The sequence below is a fragment of the Pavona decussata genome, unplaced genomic scaffold (assembly GCF_977016875.1).
Source record: "Pavona decussata unplaced genomic scaffold, jaPavDecu1.1 SCAFFOLD_254, whole genome shotgun sequence".
Lineage (NCBI taxonomy): Eukaryota > Metazoa > Cnidaria > Anthozoa > Scleractinia > Agariciidae > Pavona > Pavona decussata.
In genome coordinates this window covers 5,772,585-5,787,389 of record NW_028145657.1, presented here as the reverse complement: position 1 = coordinate 5,787,389, position 14,805 = coordinate 5,772,585, and the positions used below count along the sequence as shown (strand labels likewise).

The 14,805-nt window shown below is 38.3% G+C and overlaps 2 protein-coding genes across 3 annotated transcripts in view; both read right to left on the bottom strand.

Moving 5' to 3' along the window:
• LOC146456791 (NLR family CARD domain-containing protein 4-like) overlaps window positions 1-14,805 on the bottom strand; it is a 180,480-nt gene that overhangs the window by 152,507 nt on the left and 13,168 nt on the right. The window contains exon 4 of the mRNA XM_085092764.1: window positions 13,063-13,158. Coding sequence (XP_084948890.1) covers window positions 13,063-13,158 — 96 coding nt within the window. The remainder of the gene's footprint in view (window positions 1-13,062; window positions 13,159-14,805) is intronic.
• Window positions 1-14,805, bottom strand: part of LOC146456792 (uncharacterized) — a 131,634-nt gene that overhangs the window by 106,044 nt on the left and 10,785 nt on the right. The window lies entirely within an intron of this gene.

Genomic DNA, 14,805 nt, shown 5'->3' with positions numbered 1-14,805 from the left:
CCTTTAAAAAAAACTCATACAAAGTGTGTCTGCTTTTCCGAAACAAATTATACGTTATTTACTGTCAGAACAACACATGAACTAATTTTCTTTTATGCTGACCTCGTAACATACGTTAACGTTTTACAATTAATAAGTTCTTCCTTCCTTTTGCTTTTTCATTTTTTTTTTCTTTTTTTGCCTGCTATCTAGAACCTAAATTAGCCAGGGAGCTAACAAGATAACCAAATGGTTTATTTAGCTTCCTTGCTTTGCATATTATTCTAACTAATAATTAATTTAATTTATATAACACCACTAAAAGATTGTAAGAATCAACATGTAAATTGAAAAAAAGCACAAATAAAGATTATTATTATGTTGACTCGAGAGTTTTTAGTTGATTAGTCCCGATTGGTCAAGGCCCTTGACTAATCGGGACATGATCACGAATATTCGTAAACTATTTTTGACATCGTTTCTTTTTTGTGTATCGCGTAAGTTTGCTGGCTTGCATTTGTAGCGGGTACAGTGTGGTTTATAGGATTTTATTATAACTAAGACGTGAATTTACTGCAGCGGTTCTAACCGTCGCAAACGACAGATCATATGCACGTTAAGTGGACTGAAGGATGAAGAAAATGCTGCCGTTCGAGACGCGTATGAAGCTGTACCAGTCGTTCATTGTACCGCACTTCAATTACTGCGCAGAAACATGGAACTTCTGCAGCAAGAGCGCAACCACTAAGTTAGAAAAACTCAATGAAAGAGCACTGAGATTTCTTTATAGAGATTATAGCTCGTCGTATGAAATGCTACTTAAACAATCTGGCTACCAAACGTTGTTAAATCAAAGATTGGCAAAGATAGTGACTACTGTATACAAAGTAGTTAATAGGCAGGGCGTGTCAGAATCACTGTGCGATCTAGTGGAACTAAGGGAAAGTAATTATAATCTTCGAGGAGACAAAATCTTGACATTACCAAAAGTAAATACGACTAAGTACGGACTTAAATCACTCAGATACGAAGGAGCCAACCTGTGGAATAAACTACCGAATGAATACCGAAAAGCGGACTCTTACAAACTGTTCAAGAAACAGATATTAGATACGGATTTGGCCGGCCGCTACATGTTGTAATCAAATGCTGATATATTTTAAAACATTTTATACAATTTTATACTATATATTCAATAATCTTAGAAACATTGTAAATAGTATCTTTCTCATCTTTTTCAGTATTTTCATTTATCATTTTCATTACTTTTTCCTTTTATTATTATTATTACTATTTTATTTTGTGACTATTCCTGTAAAGTAGCTGGTTAGCTAAGTGTTTAGTCACGTTAATAAACTTACTTACTCACTTACTTACTTATACGCGAAATATCTGTTCATACCATCGATTGAGGCGTCTCAAATTAACAAAGCCCACAAGAAAATGTACAAGATGAAATAAGAAAGTAATAGGTACGGCGGAACTCGGTTTTTACGGAAACTTTTGTATGTCCCTTGGCGTCCGTATTAACCGGTTTCTCATAATAAACGTCACGGACACATGTTTCATTGATGCATACACTGTACGAATGAAACTTGTTGGTAGCTTGTGCAGAGAGAAGGTGGTGTCGGGGCTGCGCATTAAGCGAGTGATCGTAAAGCGGGGTTTCACTGCAATGTGACAAGAAATGTTTATCTTGTAAAACAGTGTTCAAATGTCTACCGGTCTTAAAACGCGACGTTGCCAAAATTATCAAGGAGAAAATTGTTTCCAATTCCGCATTGAGGCATGCCATTCCGTTCTGAAACTGAATTAGTTGGGAATCATTTCGGCTCCGGCCAGCGTGAAAAAATTGATGATCATTTCAGCTCCGAGGGCTATACAGATAATTAGCATGTGCTTTACAATTGAGGATTGTGTGGTTATTTGTTCTGCAATGCGCTGGCAAAAGTGCTGCTTTGTCAGCTTTGTGTAACCAACATTTTATTGCAAAATAAAAAGAATATATAAAACAACAAGACTGTACGTGACTGCGGTAAACCTTACCTCACAGATTGAGCGAGCAATGCTTTACATGTATGTACACAGAGACGAGCCCGAACAATAATCTCTAAGAATGTACAGAAATTCTTTTCCATTGACTTTCTCTCTTTCATCACGTTTTATCTTCCACCTTTTACTATCCACAATCGAGTCTCTATTTTGACTTCCCAAGAGCGAACGCACCCCAAGAACATTTCATTTCGAAAACGGCTGAGAAAATGATTAACACTTCAAAGCGATGTTTCTTAATTGAAATAGAGATAAAACATTTAATGGCGTCCTTCTCCGTTCACATCAGTGCTATATCAGTTTTAGGGAGCAAGAGCGCTTTACTGTTGTATGCTGAAGGGCAAAAATGTTTCCATTCAGGTAATTCACAATGGATCGGTCATCAATATCTTCGCAGCTCTGTTGGTTTTGTATCCTATTTCTAATCCAAAATAGGAAAGAGTAAACAACATTGTAACCTATTGCGTAGCAGAAATCGAAAGTCGCATACTCGGCTTTTTGCAGCGTTGTTTACATTATGAGCGAAACTGGAAACCAGTAAAATGCACAAGTTACACAGTGGTTTCCATCATCAAGTCGATCTTAATCGGTTCCTTCGTGATTATAGATTAAAATATTTCAATCATTTACTATTAATTCTGTCCGTCAGAAATTATGCTGACACAGCAGAGACTGACTGCCTAAATACTCAATCTTTGTTTAAAATAACGACAATTTGAATAATAAATATTTCAGCACACATAAAGGTCACTGTACATTTTGGTGGTTTTCTTAGTTTTAAATGTTTTCCCAGTTTTATTGAGTAAATTCAAAAACAAAACACAATAAAAGGGCAAAATTGTTCACAATACCCCACACAAAACTTAACCAAAACAATCACAGCGAAAGAAATCCAAATTTCATAAAGAGGTTAAGATATTTCGCGCTGATACGTCACTATTTTTAAATAGTGACGTATCAGCACATTAAAATGTGCCAAAAAGAGGCCTATTAGCTGCTGAAACAAGGGGTTCTTTCATTTTGATGGTCGACTTGTTTCAATAACAAGGAGAACGTTTGTAGACGGCAAACATCGCTATAAGATGCACTGGTGATTCTAATCTTCCAATGGACAACTCAGTGAACTGAGGTACAACTATAGCCAATTTTACGTCGTGATTGGCACGATACCTAAAAAAAGGCGAAAATAAACTTCACAAAATATACTTCCATGGAATTTTGCGAAATTAAGCACAGAGGAAACTTGCTAAAACGACCACAGATAGCCGGTAAACGTTTGGGAGTGCAATGAGACCTGCCTTAAACGGACACTAGCGAGGGTTCTGAGGGTGTCAGCTTAATGCAGGTTTTTACTGCGTTACAAATACACTGAAAGGACTAAGCACTTTTAAAAGATACGTAATAAAAGTTATTATGTGACCGTCGCATGAAAATTAGTTTGAGTAACGGTATCGGCGCCATTCCCGGTAGAAATTTTGACAAAACAATAACATGAATGATTTAAACGAATAAAGAAAAGGAACCATAAACAACATTTCCGTCTTACACGATTTAGCACGAATGAGACTCAATCCTACGTAGTAATATTTCAAGTATGAGAGAATAATTGAACTTTTCTTTGCATATGTAGTGTATCACGTACCACAGATGCAAGGCTCAAATAGTTCACTTTACCTCGTTAGATTAAAGTTACACGGCTTTCTTAAACGAAAATAATTGAGAGAAAATTCCGTTTAGTGTATCCTTCCCTCGGAATTTCCAGAGACAGTTTTCAAAACATTTTGTAAAGTAATATATAGGTTAAAATCTTCCTAAAAATTCAACTAAAGTTTCTCCAGTGCGGTATTAATTTCTTGAAACAAGCTAACGGGGAGTTTGTCAAGTATTAAAAGGTAAAATATACAAAGAGTAAATACAAAATACAATGAAAGTAAAAAACGTACATGGTAATCTGTCCACAAGATGATCCCCTTTCCCTGCACTGCAGCACACAGCTCACTGGTTTCTTTCTTTGTCATCTTAACACGCCACAACTCCAGCCACCCCAGCTGAGGAACACTACTGAGATGCTGGGTCAGTTCACTTACTCCTCGGCCCAGTGGATTGTAGGGTAGGTAAAGCCGCTCCAGCTCCGGCAGATCCTTTAGTGCACGGGCAACAGCTGTGACTTCCTTTTCACCCATCTGTGTATTCTTCAGGTTCAGCTCAGTCAGATAAGGCACACTGGGCAGGTGTTTGGAAAGCTCAATGATCCCCTGACCCAGCGGGTTGGATGATAAATAAAGATTCTTCAACTTTGAAATACTTTGTAAACTACGGGCAACAGCTGTGACTTCCTTTTCACCCATCTGTGTATCCCTCAGTTCCAGCTCAGTCAGATGAGGCACGTTGAACAGGTGTTTGGCAAGCTCACAGATCCCCTGACTCAGCGGGTTGTATGATAAATTCAGCACTTGTAACTTCCGGACAAATTTAAGAGAGTCGGCAAGTAGTCGACACTCTTTATCTCCCATATCAACATTTGACAAGTTGAGTTTGGTAAGTTGTGGTAAATGGTGAAGGTTCTTAGCCAAATCACTGAGAGTGCCGTGCAAATTATTCCATGACAAGTCGAGTTCATGAATATTACAGGCCTGGTGAAGCTGCTTGAAAATGTCAATCGCGGACTTGGCTGTTAAATTAAGATAGCTAAGTTTTAATTGATAAAGACTGTTAGTGAAGGGAATGCATGAGAAACAACTTTCTTTCAGCTGATCCTCGCAGGATTCCAGATTAGCAGAAATGTCTATGACTCGAGGTCCATTTACAAAAGGAAATGCGCTAGTTACAACCATAAGCTCCTGACTTGTTGGACTGTTTAGGTTTATCTCTCTGACAAATAACAGAGAATGGTTCTGTGTCCGGCCAGACGTGCTCTCAGTCTCATTGCTATTCATCCGATTCTGCATGTGATCAACAGGCTTCTGAGGAGGAAACTCTGGTGCTGATGTGAGTGCACGGAGTAGTTCAATACACCGCAGATGGTCATGACTAAAATCTGTCGTAATGCGAATTAAGTAGAGGATCATTTGCCCGCCTTCTTTTTTCAGAAAAAAATCCTTTAAATTCAGACCATTGTACTTTTCTACTTCAGCCGTGGTATCACCATAACAGGTCACAAGGACAGTTTCCAAATCGCGCAGTAAGGACAACACATTGTGATCTACCTCTTGCCCCCCGTAGCCTGTGTTGAAAAATAAATAACTTAGTCCAGGTAAATCGGAAAATTTCAATGCGTGTTCTCTGGCAACAAAGGGCAGCTGGTATGAATCTAACACTAAAACACTGTTCACACACCGAAGAAATCGTGGAAAGATATCCTGTCTGTCTGAGGCCCGACAACACAGTAGACAATGTAAACTGATCGTACGAAACTTTGTTTGATCTTTAGACAGGTCTTCAACAGACGGTGTTTCAGTGAAACTGCACTCTATCAGACCTTCCTTCTCTCCTATTATCCGGAGATGACTTAAGACAGCACTGGTAGCTTCTGATGACAACTCACACACAAATTTTAGAACTTCAACAATCTTCCGGACTTTTTCAAAGGAACCAACTTGCGACAAACAGGTGAGTTCTCCTTCTTTCGCACTCGCCAGTTCCTGAACGATGAACCAGGCAGAGAGAAATTCCTGTATAGTCTTATGCAGGAAGAAAACGCCTTGTTCAGGACGACGTGAGCTTGAAAGGTTGGAAATTTGAAAGAAACCGGCACCAATAAATTTCTCAACGAGAGCGCGAATGTCCTCAGGTAGTTTGCTGAGCTTGAAGTAAAGGCAGTCCTCCATAAGAGCATCAAATGCTAGCTCTCCTAACTTTGAGAGATCTTCTTTGTATTCATCTACACTTGCAAACGTCTGCTCAGGATTTTTGGCTGCCACGTGATCAAACAGGGTGTCAAAAAAACTTTTGTACAGGTCCGCCCGAGAGGTTAAGAGTTCTGGATTTTCTTTGTCCTTCCAAGCTAGACACAGCATCAACAGGAGAAGTGGTATTTTCGCCATATCCCACAGGTCGCGTTCAGTCAAGAATTCAGTAAACTTCCCTACATCATCTTGGTGATGCAGGAACTTGAGTGCAAATTTTTCAATTTGCTCTTTACTCTCAAACCCATTGATCTCGAACTGAGCATGGCTTGGTGCTCTTAGCTCTTCCTCTTTTGACGGGCGGGTTGTCACCAGAACAGTACAATCTGGCAGTCGAACTCCCTTCCAAATCTCATAAACAGGTGATGATTTTTCACTGCTGTACTCATCAAAGCCATCCAAAACAAGCAGGACTTTCTGTTGGCTGTGAAGAATGTATTCATACAATTTATTAAATACCGTCGGGTCGTCAGCAGACAACAGTTCAGCTTCTTGTAACATGGAGGTGATGTCTTGAGCATTGCAGATGTCTCGCAGCTTAATTAAAAGGGAAACATCGAATTTCTTTAGGATTTTTTTCTCGCCCCTTGACCAGTCTACAGCAAGTTTCTTTGCAAAGGTGGACTTTCCTATGCCAGGCCTTCCGTACACAAGAATTCGTTTAGGGATGAGATGATGTCCGCGCCCCTCAAATATCTCAGTGTAATCTTCGAGCTTCTCCTTTTCTGTTCCAGCAAGTTTTCTGTCATCTCTCAGAAATGATAACTCCACATACACCTCGTCAATGTCTACGGTGTCGTCTGGGTTCCAAGGAGTAATCATCACCTGACTCATGGTACTGTTGTATAATGAGCACAGTTGATTTTGACTCCACTCCAAAAATGCATTTGTAGAATCTGTTGGCGAAAAGAAGTACATCTCTATTTTAACTTTTATTCCTCTATTTTTGTTTTTGGCGATGGGGGGTGGGGGGGGGGGGGGGGGGAGATTTCACATAGGCCTTCCCAGATGATACGCCATGTAGCACTGCTCCTTTTTTTTTTTCAAATTATGCCACAAATTATACGCCCAGCATCCAAAATTGTGCACGGCGATTTTGCTACATTTTGGTCATAGCGGCTCAAATATTTGACACATAACTTGTTTTGTGACATGAAATTCCTCTTACAACCCCGGGAAGAAAATATTAAGCTTTTTCTCCTTGGAAGAACAAAACAAAATCAATTGTTAGCGATATCTCTAAAATAAAACAAAAGAACTTGAAAAGTTGAAATCCACTTCCATCTTAGCCACCCGCAGCCAAACGTTATTAACAGTAGTTTCTGTGCACTCGTACGGTTACTATTCTCACTGCATAATCAATTAGCTCATCGCAGAAATTTTGCATAATTAGTTCGCATTCTCTCGGGATGGCGCATGCTTGTTGTGGCTATAATGCTTTAAGCCCCTAGACTACAAATTTGGCCGCTCTGCTGTAAACGGTACCAGAGTCGATTTTCGCGACCCGCCCCACCTCCCCTGGTGGCGGTTGACAACTTCAGCATTTATCCTCGTTGCATGCCTATTGCCTCTGCAGTCGCGGACTTTTCCCATAACTTATTATTATGCGGTGAGGTAATGAGTCTGCAGTGAGGATATGTTACTGTTAAAACTAAACCACTATTTTAACCACTCCATTGAAAATAAGACGTTTTTCAGCTACTCGCAGAGGCCTTAAAAATCGGTGACACTCCCCCTTTAAGAAATGAGCATTTCTGTTTATTTATCAGCATCGCTCTTTGAATATATTTTTCTTTTAATAGATTCATAGACGGTTCTCTGTAAATTAAAGCCCTCTGTGCTCCTGGCCCTTAAAAAGCTCCTTTTTCTTCTTCTTCTCCTTCGGAATTTGCTAACTGACGCCATGTTGGTTTAGCAGTTGTTAGGCAGAATTGTTTACAGTGTCAAGAAAGGCCACTGAAAAGACTCGCAAATCACACAACAAGGCGTACAAAAAAAGAAAAGAGGGCGAAAAAAATTAAAACAAAAAAACGCCTGTCTATGTCTTTGATAAAAGTAAGTTGTATACCGTATTTTCTCGATTAAACGCTGGACCCCGATTAAACGCCGGCTTCGTATAAACGCCGGGTCAAAACTGCCGATTTTTAAATAAACGCCGGGTGCGTTTAATCGGGGTCCCGGCGTATTTTAAAGGGTCAAGGTCACAAGGACCGGTTACAAGTAAATAGTAACCTCTTGAATGGCACTGCTACGACATACCAAGTACGGTATGCTGTTTTGGAATTTTAATAAAGTAACGTTCGAAGGAAAAATACCGGCGTAACATAACTGGGATAGTTGCTGCACAGCGAAATAAAATATAGCAATGTATCCGTGTTCGTGTTGTATTATTGACGCACTTTCTTTCTTGTGTTGTAGTGCTCACTGTCGTTTGAATCACGAGGATCTCTCCAAACTGCCCCTAGGTTTCCGAGGATCGGTAGTAATAAATCAACCTGGAATAATGGCTCAAAATCACATTTCATTAATAAACGCCAGACCCCGATTAAACGCCGGCCTCGAAAAAACGCCGGGTCAAAACTGCCGAATTTTAAATAAACGGCGGGGGCGTTTAATCGAGAAAATACGGTACATGCACTTTAGAAATGTCACTTCCCATGTAGAAAACGATGTTTTTTTATGCTTAGGCAGTAATTTGTCAAGATAGCGACCAGAAGAAAGTATCCGTGGCTGGGTCATTCTAAAGAATTTCGTTTGTTGCGGAATCTACATTCAAAGCCTTTTGGTATGACATATCTTGAAATCTACACAACAGAGCAAAATCATACCACTTCTGCATGGTAGATGACAATTCGATCTATGCACAACAGTAGTTTGCTTCGTGCTGATCTAGATGATTAGGAGGCCGTCCTGAGGCCCGAAAATTCTCTATTTTCATTATACCATACGAAAGTTAGAAGTCGTCTGAATCTGGCATAAATTTAAAATGTGTGTCTGCTTTATAGTAAAGGGCTTTTTATCTTTCTTATATAAATGCCAAAACATTTAAATTTTATTACTCACATCCCCATCATAATTAGTTTTTTTTCAAGTGATGGTGGTGTTGCAGAATCTTCATTGGGTACTTTTATTAAATATGCAACAACAAGAACAACTACAACAATTTTTCTTCTTGTAGCTTTTGTGTCTTTAGCTCATATTAGTGTTCCTTTATTGGTTTTGATTACTTTTTGCTTTATTTCGGCGCTTTCCTGAAGTTTTGGGGAAATCCAAGATGCCACCATTTGGCAATCATGGCTTAATTACGACCTTATATTATGTCATCAATTTGCTTTGCGGACCTTAATGGACACATCTTTGGACACACTATGTATTCCCCAAGCCTCATTATCATAGCTTCTATGGTTGCAAAGTTTTGGAGGGGGAGGGTTAGATTCCCCCCTCCCCCCGGTCCAAAATGGAAAAAGAAAAAAAGGTCCAGATAGGATTGAAGAGGTTATAAATTAAGCCACAAAACAACAGTGCATCCTGCTGAAGATAAAATTATGCATTTTGGGCATACAAAAAGCCTTATGTCAAAACAGTTGTAGTTTCTTCAACACAATTATTGTAGACTCCGTAACAGAATTGTAGATTCCGCGACATTTAAACACTCATTTTTTTTTTTTTTTTGCCTTCAGAAGAAAAAAATCAGGTTGTTTTGGTGTAGTACAACTTACCTCTAGGTGTGAATAAGAACTTACCAAATTTGGTTGAACTTTTTTCAATTTGTTCATTTATAAAGAAAACTTTACGATGTCAAAATGTTGCGGAATCTACATTTTGCTGGTGGAAGGCAAATACTGCTTAGCTGTAGCAACAAAATTGACATTGACTACTTGTCTTAGAAAAAGGACGAGTATTAGAAGCTATCTAGAGGTCTTGCTAAAAGTTCTAGCTTTTAATTGTTTCTTAACCAAACAAGATATTTGTAGATTATGCAACGACTATTTCATGATTTTTGAAAATTAGTTATATATTAATTTATGCAACCGTGCCGACTTGTCCATGTAAAGCAACCTTCGTAACACAAAGTTAAGATACTGTACTACAATTTAAAGCACGTCTGGGGCTAGTTTGAAGACATTTTAAAAACTGATGTCCAGGTACAAAAAACTATGGAATGACCCGGCTCTAAATGGCGGGGTTTTATCGAAAAAAAAAAATGGTTAAGAGAGTAACGATTTTCATATTAAAAAAAGGACTAACGCGAAAAATTAAAAAAACTCAGTTAAATAAACTGCAACACACCAATCGACATGTATATTCGTTATGACACCTAAACTACAACTTAGTTTGCAGTTCTTTGTGCACAGATTACTGTAGACATGCCACAAACAGATATGTTCATAAAACAAAGTGCAAGAGCAAAAACAAAGTTGTTCTTATTCGAAAAAGTTACACGGTCGATCACGATTTCGATCAGAAAATCTGTTAAGACAATTTTTGAAGTGGAATATACGAAATACAAAATATTTGAACTGCAGACGAAAGATACAATAACTGAATGACCATCGCAGATATGCGAAAAGAACGCCTGAAAAAAGTCGGGCTTGAACGGGATTCGAACCCATGACCTCTGCGATGCCGGTGCAGTGCTCTACCAACTGAGCTATCAAGCCAACTGAGAGCTGGCCAGAGGTCATGGGTTCGAATCCCGTTCAAGCCTGGATATTTTTTCAGGCTTCCCTTTTGCAACTGCTTAAGTTTCGTCATAACTGCTAGTCTCCCTCACAGCCGGTTTTTGGGATGTCACGCAACGCTAGGGGAGCGCATCCCAAACACGGCTGCGAGGGAGACTGCGTAACTGCTGGTCATTTAAGTATTAAAAAACAACCAACAATTTTGCTGGCAAAAAATTGATGAAAATCTACTGAATATTAAGCAAGTTACGGCATAATTAAATGTGCCAATAGCCACCCTTGGAGATCAATATTAACTCCTGAAGATGAAACAGTCACTAATAATTCGGAAAATTTCACGGTTTTTGCTAACAGCTTTAAAGAATTGGATAACTTTGAACAAAGTTTACTTTCGATAAATATTGAAATTGTTAAATTCCCTAAATTAATCTGTAAATGAAACTGATAATCTTAAGGTAATAAGATTGGTACCTCCACGTTTGACGCCCTTGACATCCTGGTTACCAGATTTCTCGGTTGAACTTCTTTCTGATGAAACTGATAAAAAAGAAATCTATTAACATCAAAGTAGTCTGAGAGATTATCATAGTAACAACATTAAATTAATCTGTAAATGAAACTGATAATCTTAAGGTAAGATTGGTACCTCCACTTTTGAAGCCCTTGACGCCCTGGTTAGTAGATTTCCTGCTTGAACTACTTTCTGATGAAACTGATAAGAAGAAATCTATTAAAATCAAAGCAGTCTAAGAGATTATCATGCATAGTAACAACATTAAATTAATCTGTAAATGAAACTGATAATCTTAAGGTAAGATTGGTACCTCCACGTTTGACGCCCTTGACACCCTGGTTACCAGATTTCTTGGTTGAGCTACTTTTTGAAAAATCTGATAAAAAAGAAATCTATTAACATCAAAGCAGTCTAAGAGATTATCATAGTAACCACATTAAATTATTCTGTGAATGATCAACTGATAACCTTAAGGTAAGATTGGTACCTCCACGTTTGAAGCCCTTGACACCCTGGTTGGCAGATTTCTTGGTTGAAGTACTTTCTGATGAAACTGATAAAAAAGAAGTGTATTAATATCAAAGCAGGTCTGAGAGATTATCATAGTAACCACATTAAATTATTCTGTGAATGATCAACTGATAACCTTAAGGTAAGATTGGTACCTCCACGTTTGAAGCCCTTGACACCCTGGTTGGCAGATTTCTTGGTTGAAGTACTTTCTGATGAAACTGATAAAAAAGAAGTGTATTAATATCAAAGCAGGTCTGAGAGATTATCATAGTAACCACATTAAATTATTCTGTAAATAAGCTGAAACTGATAATCTTAAGGTAAGATTGGTACCTCCACATTTGATGCCCTTTCCATACATGTAGCAACCATATGACATGAATTTTTCGTAATTTCTACACATTTGCTTGACATTAAAACTCTACAATACCAATTTTGTGACACTGGTGATTATAAATTAATAATAGTTATGCCACATCCTCGCCACAGCCTCCTCTGGCAAGGTTACAATAAAGGTACATAACTGTGACTGGGTGGGTAGAGGTGCTGATATCTAATCCTCTCTGCTGACCACTTTGGTTCAGTAGTCCTGAATTCGACTTTTTGGCCCGAGGACTAATCATCTGATCAGCCTCCAAACAATTGGCAAGGTTTTATGTTAAACCGACAATGCTTCTTTTAGTGGTCAACAGCGTCTCCAATTAGAAATGCAGTGCTAAATACGGGACTTAGCAGGTAAATTAAGTGATTAATTAAAATGTATTCAATGTGGCCAGAGACCTCAGCTGACATTGCAGGCTGCATGTGTGCTTTTGAACTCAGATGAAATCACTTAATTTAAGGTCAGCAAACACAAGGGGACAAAGTTCCAGTTCCTGACACAAACTTCTTATAGTGTTGTTTAATTACCACTTTAAAAGGGCATGGAAATTAAAGTGAATTTTTCAGTACTGGGCAAGTTTGTCCCAAGGTTGCCATTCAACTGCATAAAAAAATTGCCAACTTTACAGTGTCCACCCAAGATAAAATTAATACTTTGCCAACTAACTATCCAAATAAAAAATTCCCTGATTTTTCAGTGACATTGCAGAAAAATAATTTAGACTCTACACTGAATTGACACAAACTTCCCTGTCTTTTCTCTGAGTGAAAATTAGCCTGTTACAACAAGCAAGTTAGTGTTCTATGCTACATCCGCTCCATGCCAAACATTCTTCTGAATCATTACCTGAAGTCAATTTTGCTTAGCTCCTGCAGGTGACACGGACATTTACACTAAAGCTAAGGCATCATGGGAAGGCTAAAATTCTTTATATCTCTGTAATTGATGAACTGAACATGAATATCACCTAGCTCCTATGAACCACTGAAGAGCGCATAACCTACTCTAATGTAACTTGTAGGAATTAATTATAACCTGCATGTTCTGAAGCTGTAGAAAAACTTTGCTGAGAGGCCTGGGCACTAGAACAGGATGACACTGGTGCTTCTTTACTTGATGCCAAAAGAACATCTAAACAAACAAAATAAAACAGCTTTGTTATGATGTGGATTAAAAAGTGTTCACACTACTACATGTAGGTTTGACTGAGGTCTACATGCTTGTGAGAAATGTATATCTACTTCATAGATTAGAATACGATTTGCCCCCACAACTGCTATGGGTTGAAATCAAAGATCCATTGTTGTCTACCAGTTTTGAACATTAACCTCCAAGTTTATTTCAGTACTCAAGAATTTTGTGTCAACAATTTTTGAGTCACAAGCTGAAAGGTTACAATTTCCTTCTACAATTTCAGTTTTGGCTTGCTTAGGTGACTTTCTTGCACCAATTCTGTAAACAACCCCAAGTTCATCCATCTGTTTGCTGGAAACACAGTCCATGACCATATAAAAAATTATAGAATACATATGCCAAAATAAAGTTTTCATTACCAGTCCCTTTACATTTTGGTCACTCACATTTTCAACATGGTAAAAATTGCACTTTCTTTTGATTAGCACTTGTGTTTACTTGGTATTGTCTACCGGACGATCAATCTCCAGATTTTTTACCTCAGTCTCCAGATTTTCAGTGTTTTGAGGTATTGAGAGGTCTGCTACTTTTGAACTAACAATAAAATATCATAAGCTACGACATCCTATATATAAATTATGTATCGTGTCTCTTGGATTATCTAACAATAAAAAATTGTAAGCTAAGACATCCTATATGTATCATGTGTCTCTTGAATATTATTATCTTCTGTTTTCAAATCTTGGTCAGTACTTTTGTAATCCTTTAAGCTCTAAGAGTGATCAGCATCACATTTCTCCTTGTAATATCAATATTTATCAGAATCAGAGTGGTCAAGAGAATTAAGGACACGATCACACAAGCAGGGCTCAATGTTAGTGATATTTTGCGCCTGAAAAATCATATGTGATCGCACTCACGCGCCTAAAAACGCCCAAGTTCAGTGCGCCTGAATCGGGGCTACTTTGATTCCTCACCTGACAATTATTGTGTATTCTGCCTGATTAAACACGAAACAGAAGCTTGAAATAATAAATTCAAATGTGGATGTAACACAATTAGGTTCCACATAATAAAGTTACACCGTTTTTCTTGCATCAGTGTGTGTTTTACTTGTTGTTTTCCCAAGTCCATTTCTTGTCCGTATTTCAACCCACCCCAGACTCTTCTCGGTTTTGTGGCCGCACCGCTGACACGTACAAGTGAAGGCAACCTTCTGAAACACGTGCTTCTCGCGCAATTTAGTTCGCATAGCCAATATCAAAGAGTCAAGAATGTGTAAAAAATCTGGGTTAAGAGACTTTTTTTCTTCAAGACATGGACAAGTGTTATGTATTTCCTGTGAAACAATGAATTTTATTTCAATTAAGTCAATGCGCAGTCAACAATGTAATTTAGTCTCTTTTTCGAAACGCTCATTTATACAAAAAGACAAACAGCCGGCTGCTGCCTTCCAACACATTTGACCCAACTACAGCAGTTGTGAAGTGGTTAAACAGTGGGCAGAGATCAAGACGACCTAACCTTTCCTACAGAAAGTGGCCAGATAAATTAATTTCAGTTGGTGATCTGTGGGACTTGAAGCATTTCGTCTGATCGAAAGGATTCAATGACGTTATTCCTTACCTTCGTTTTGTCTTATTA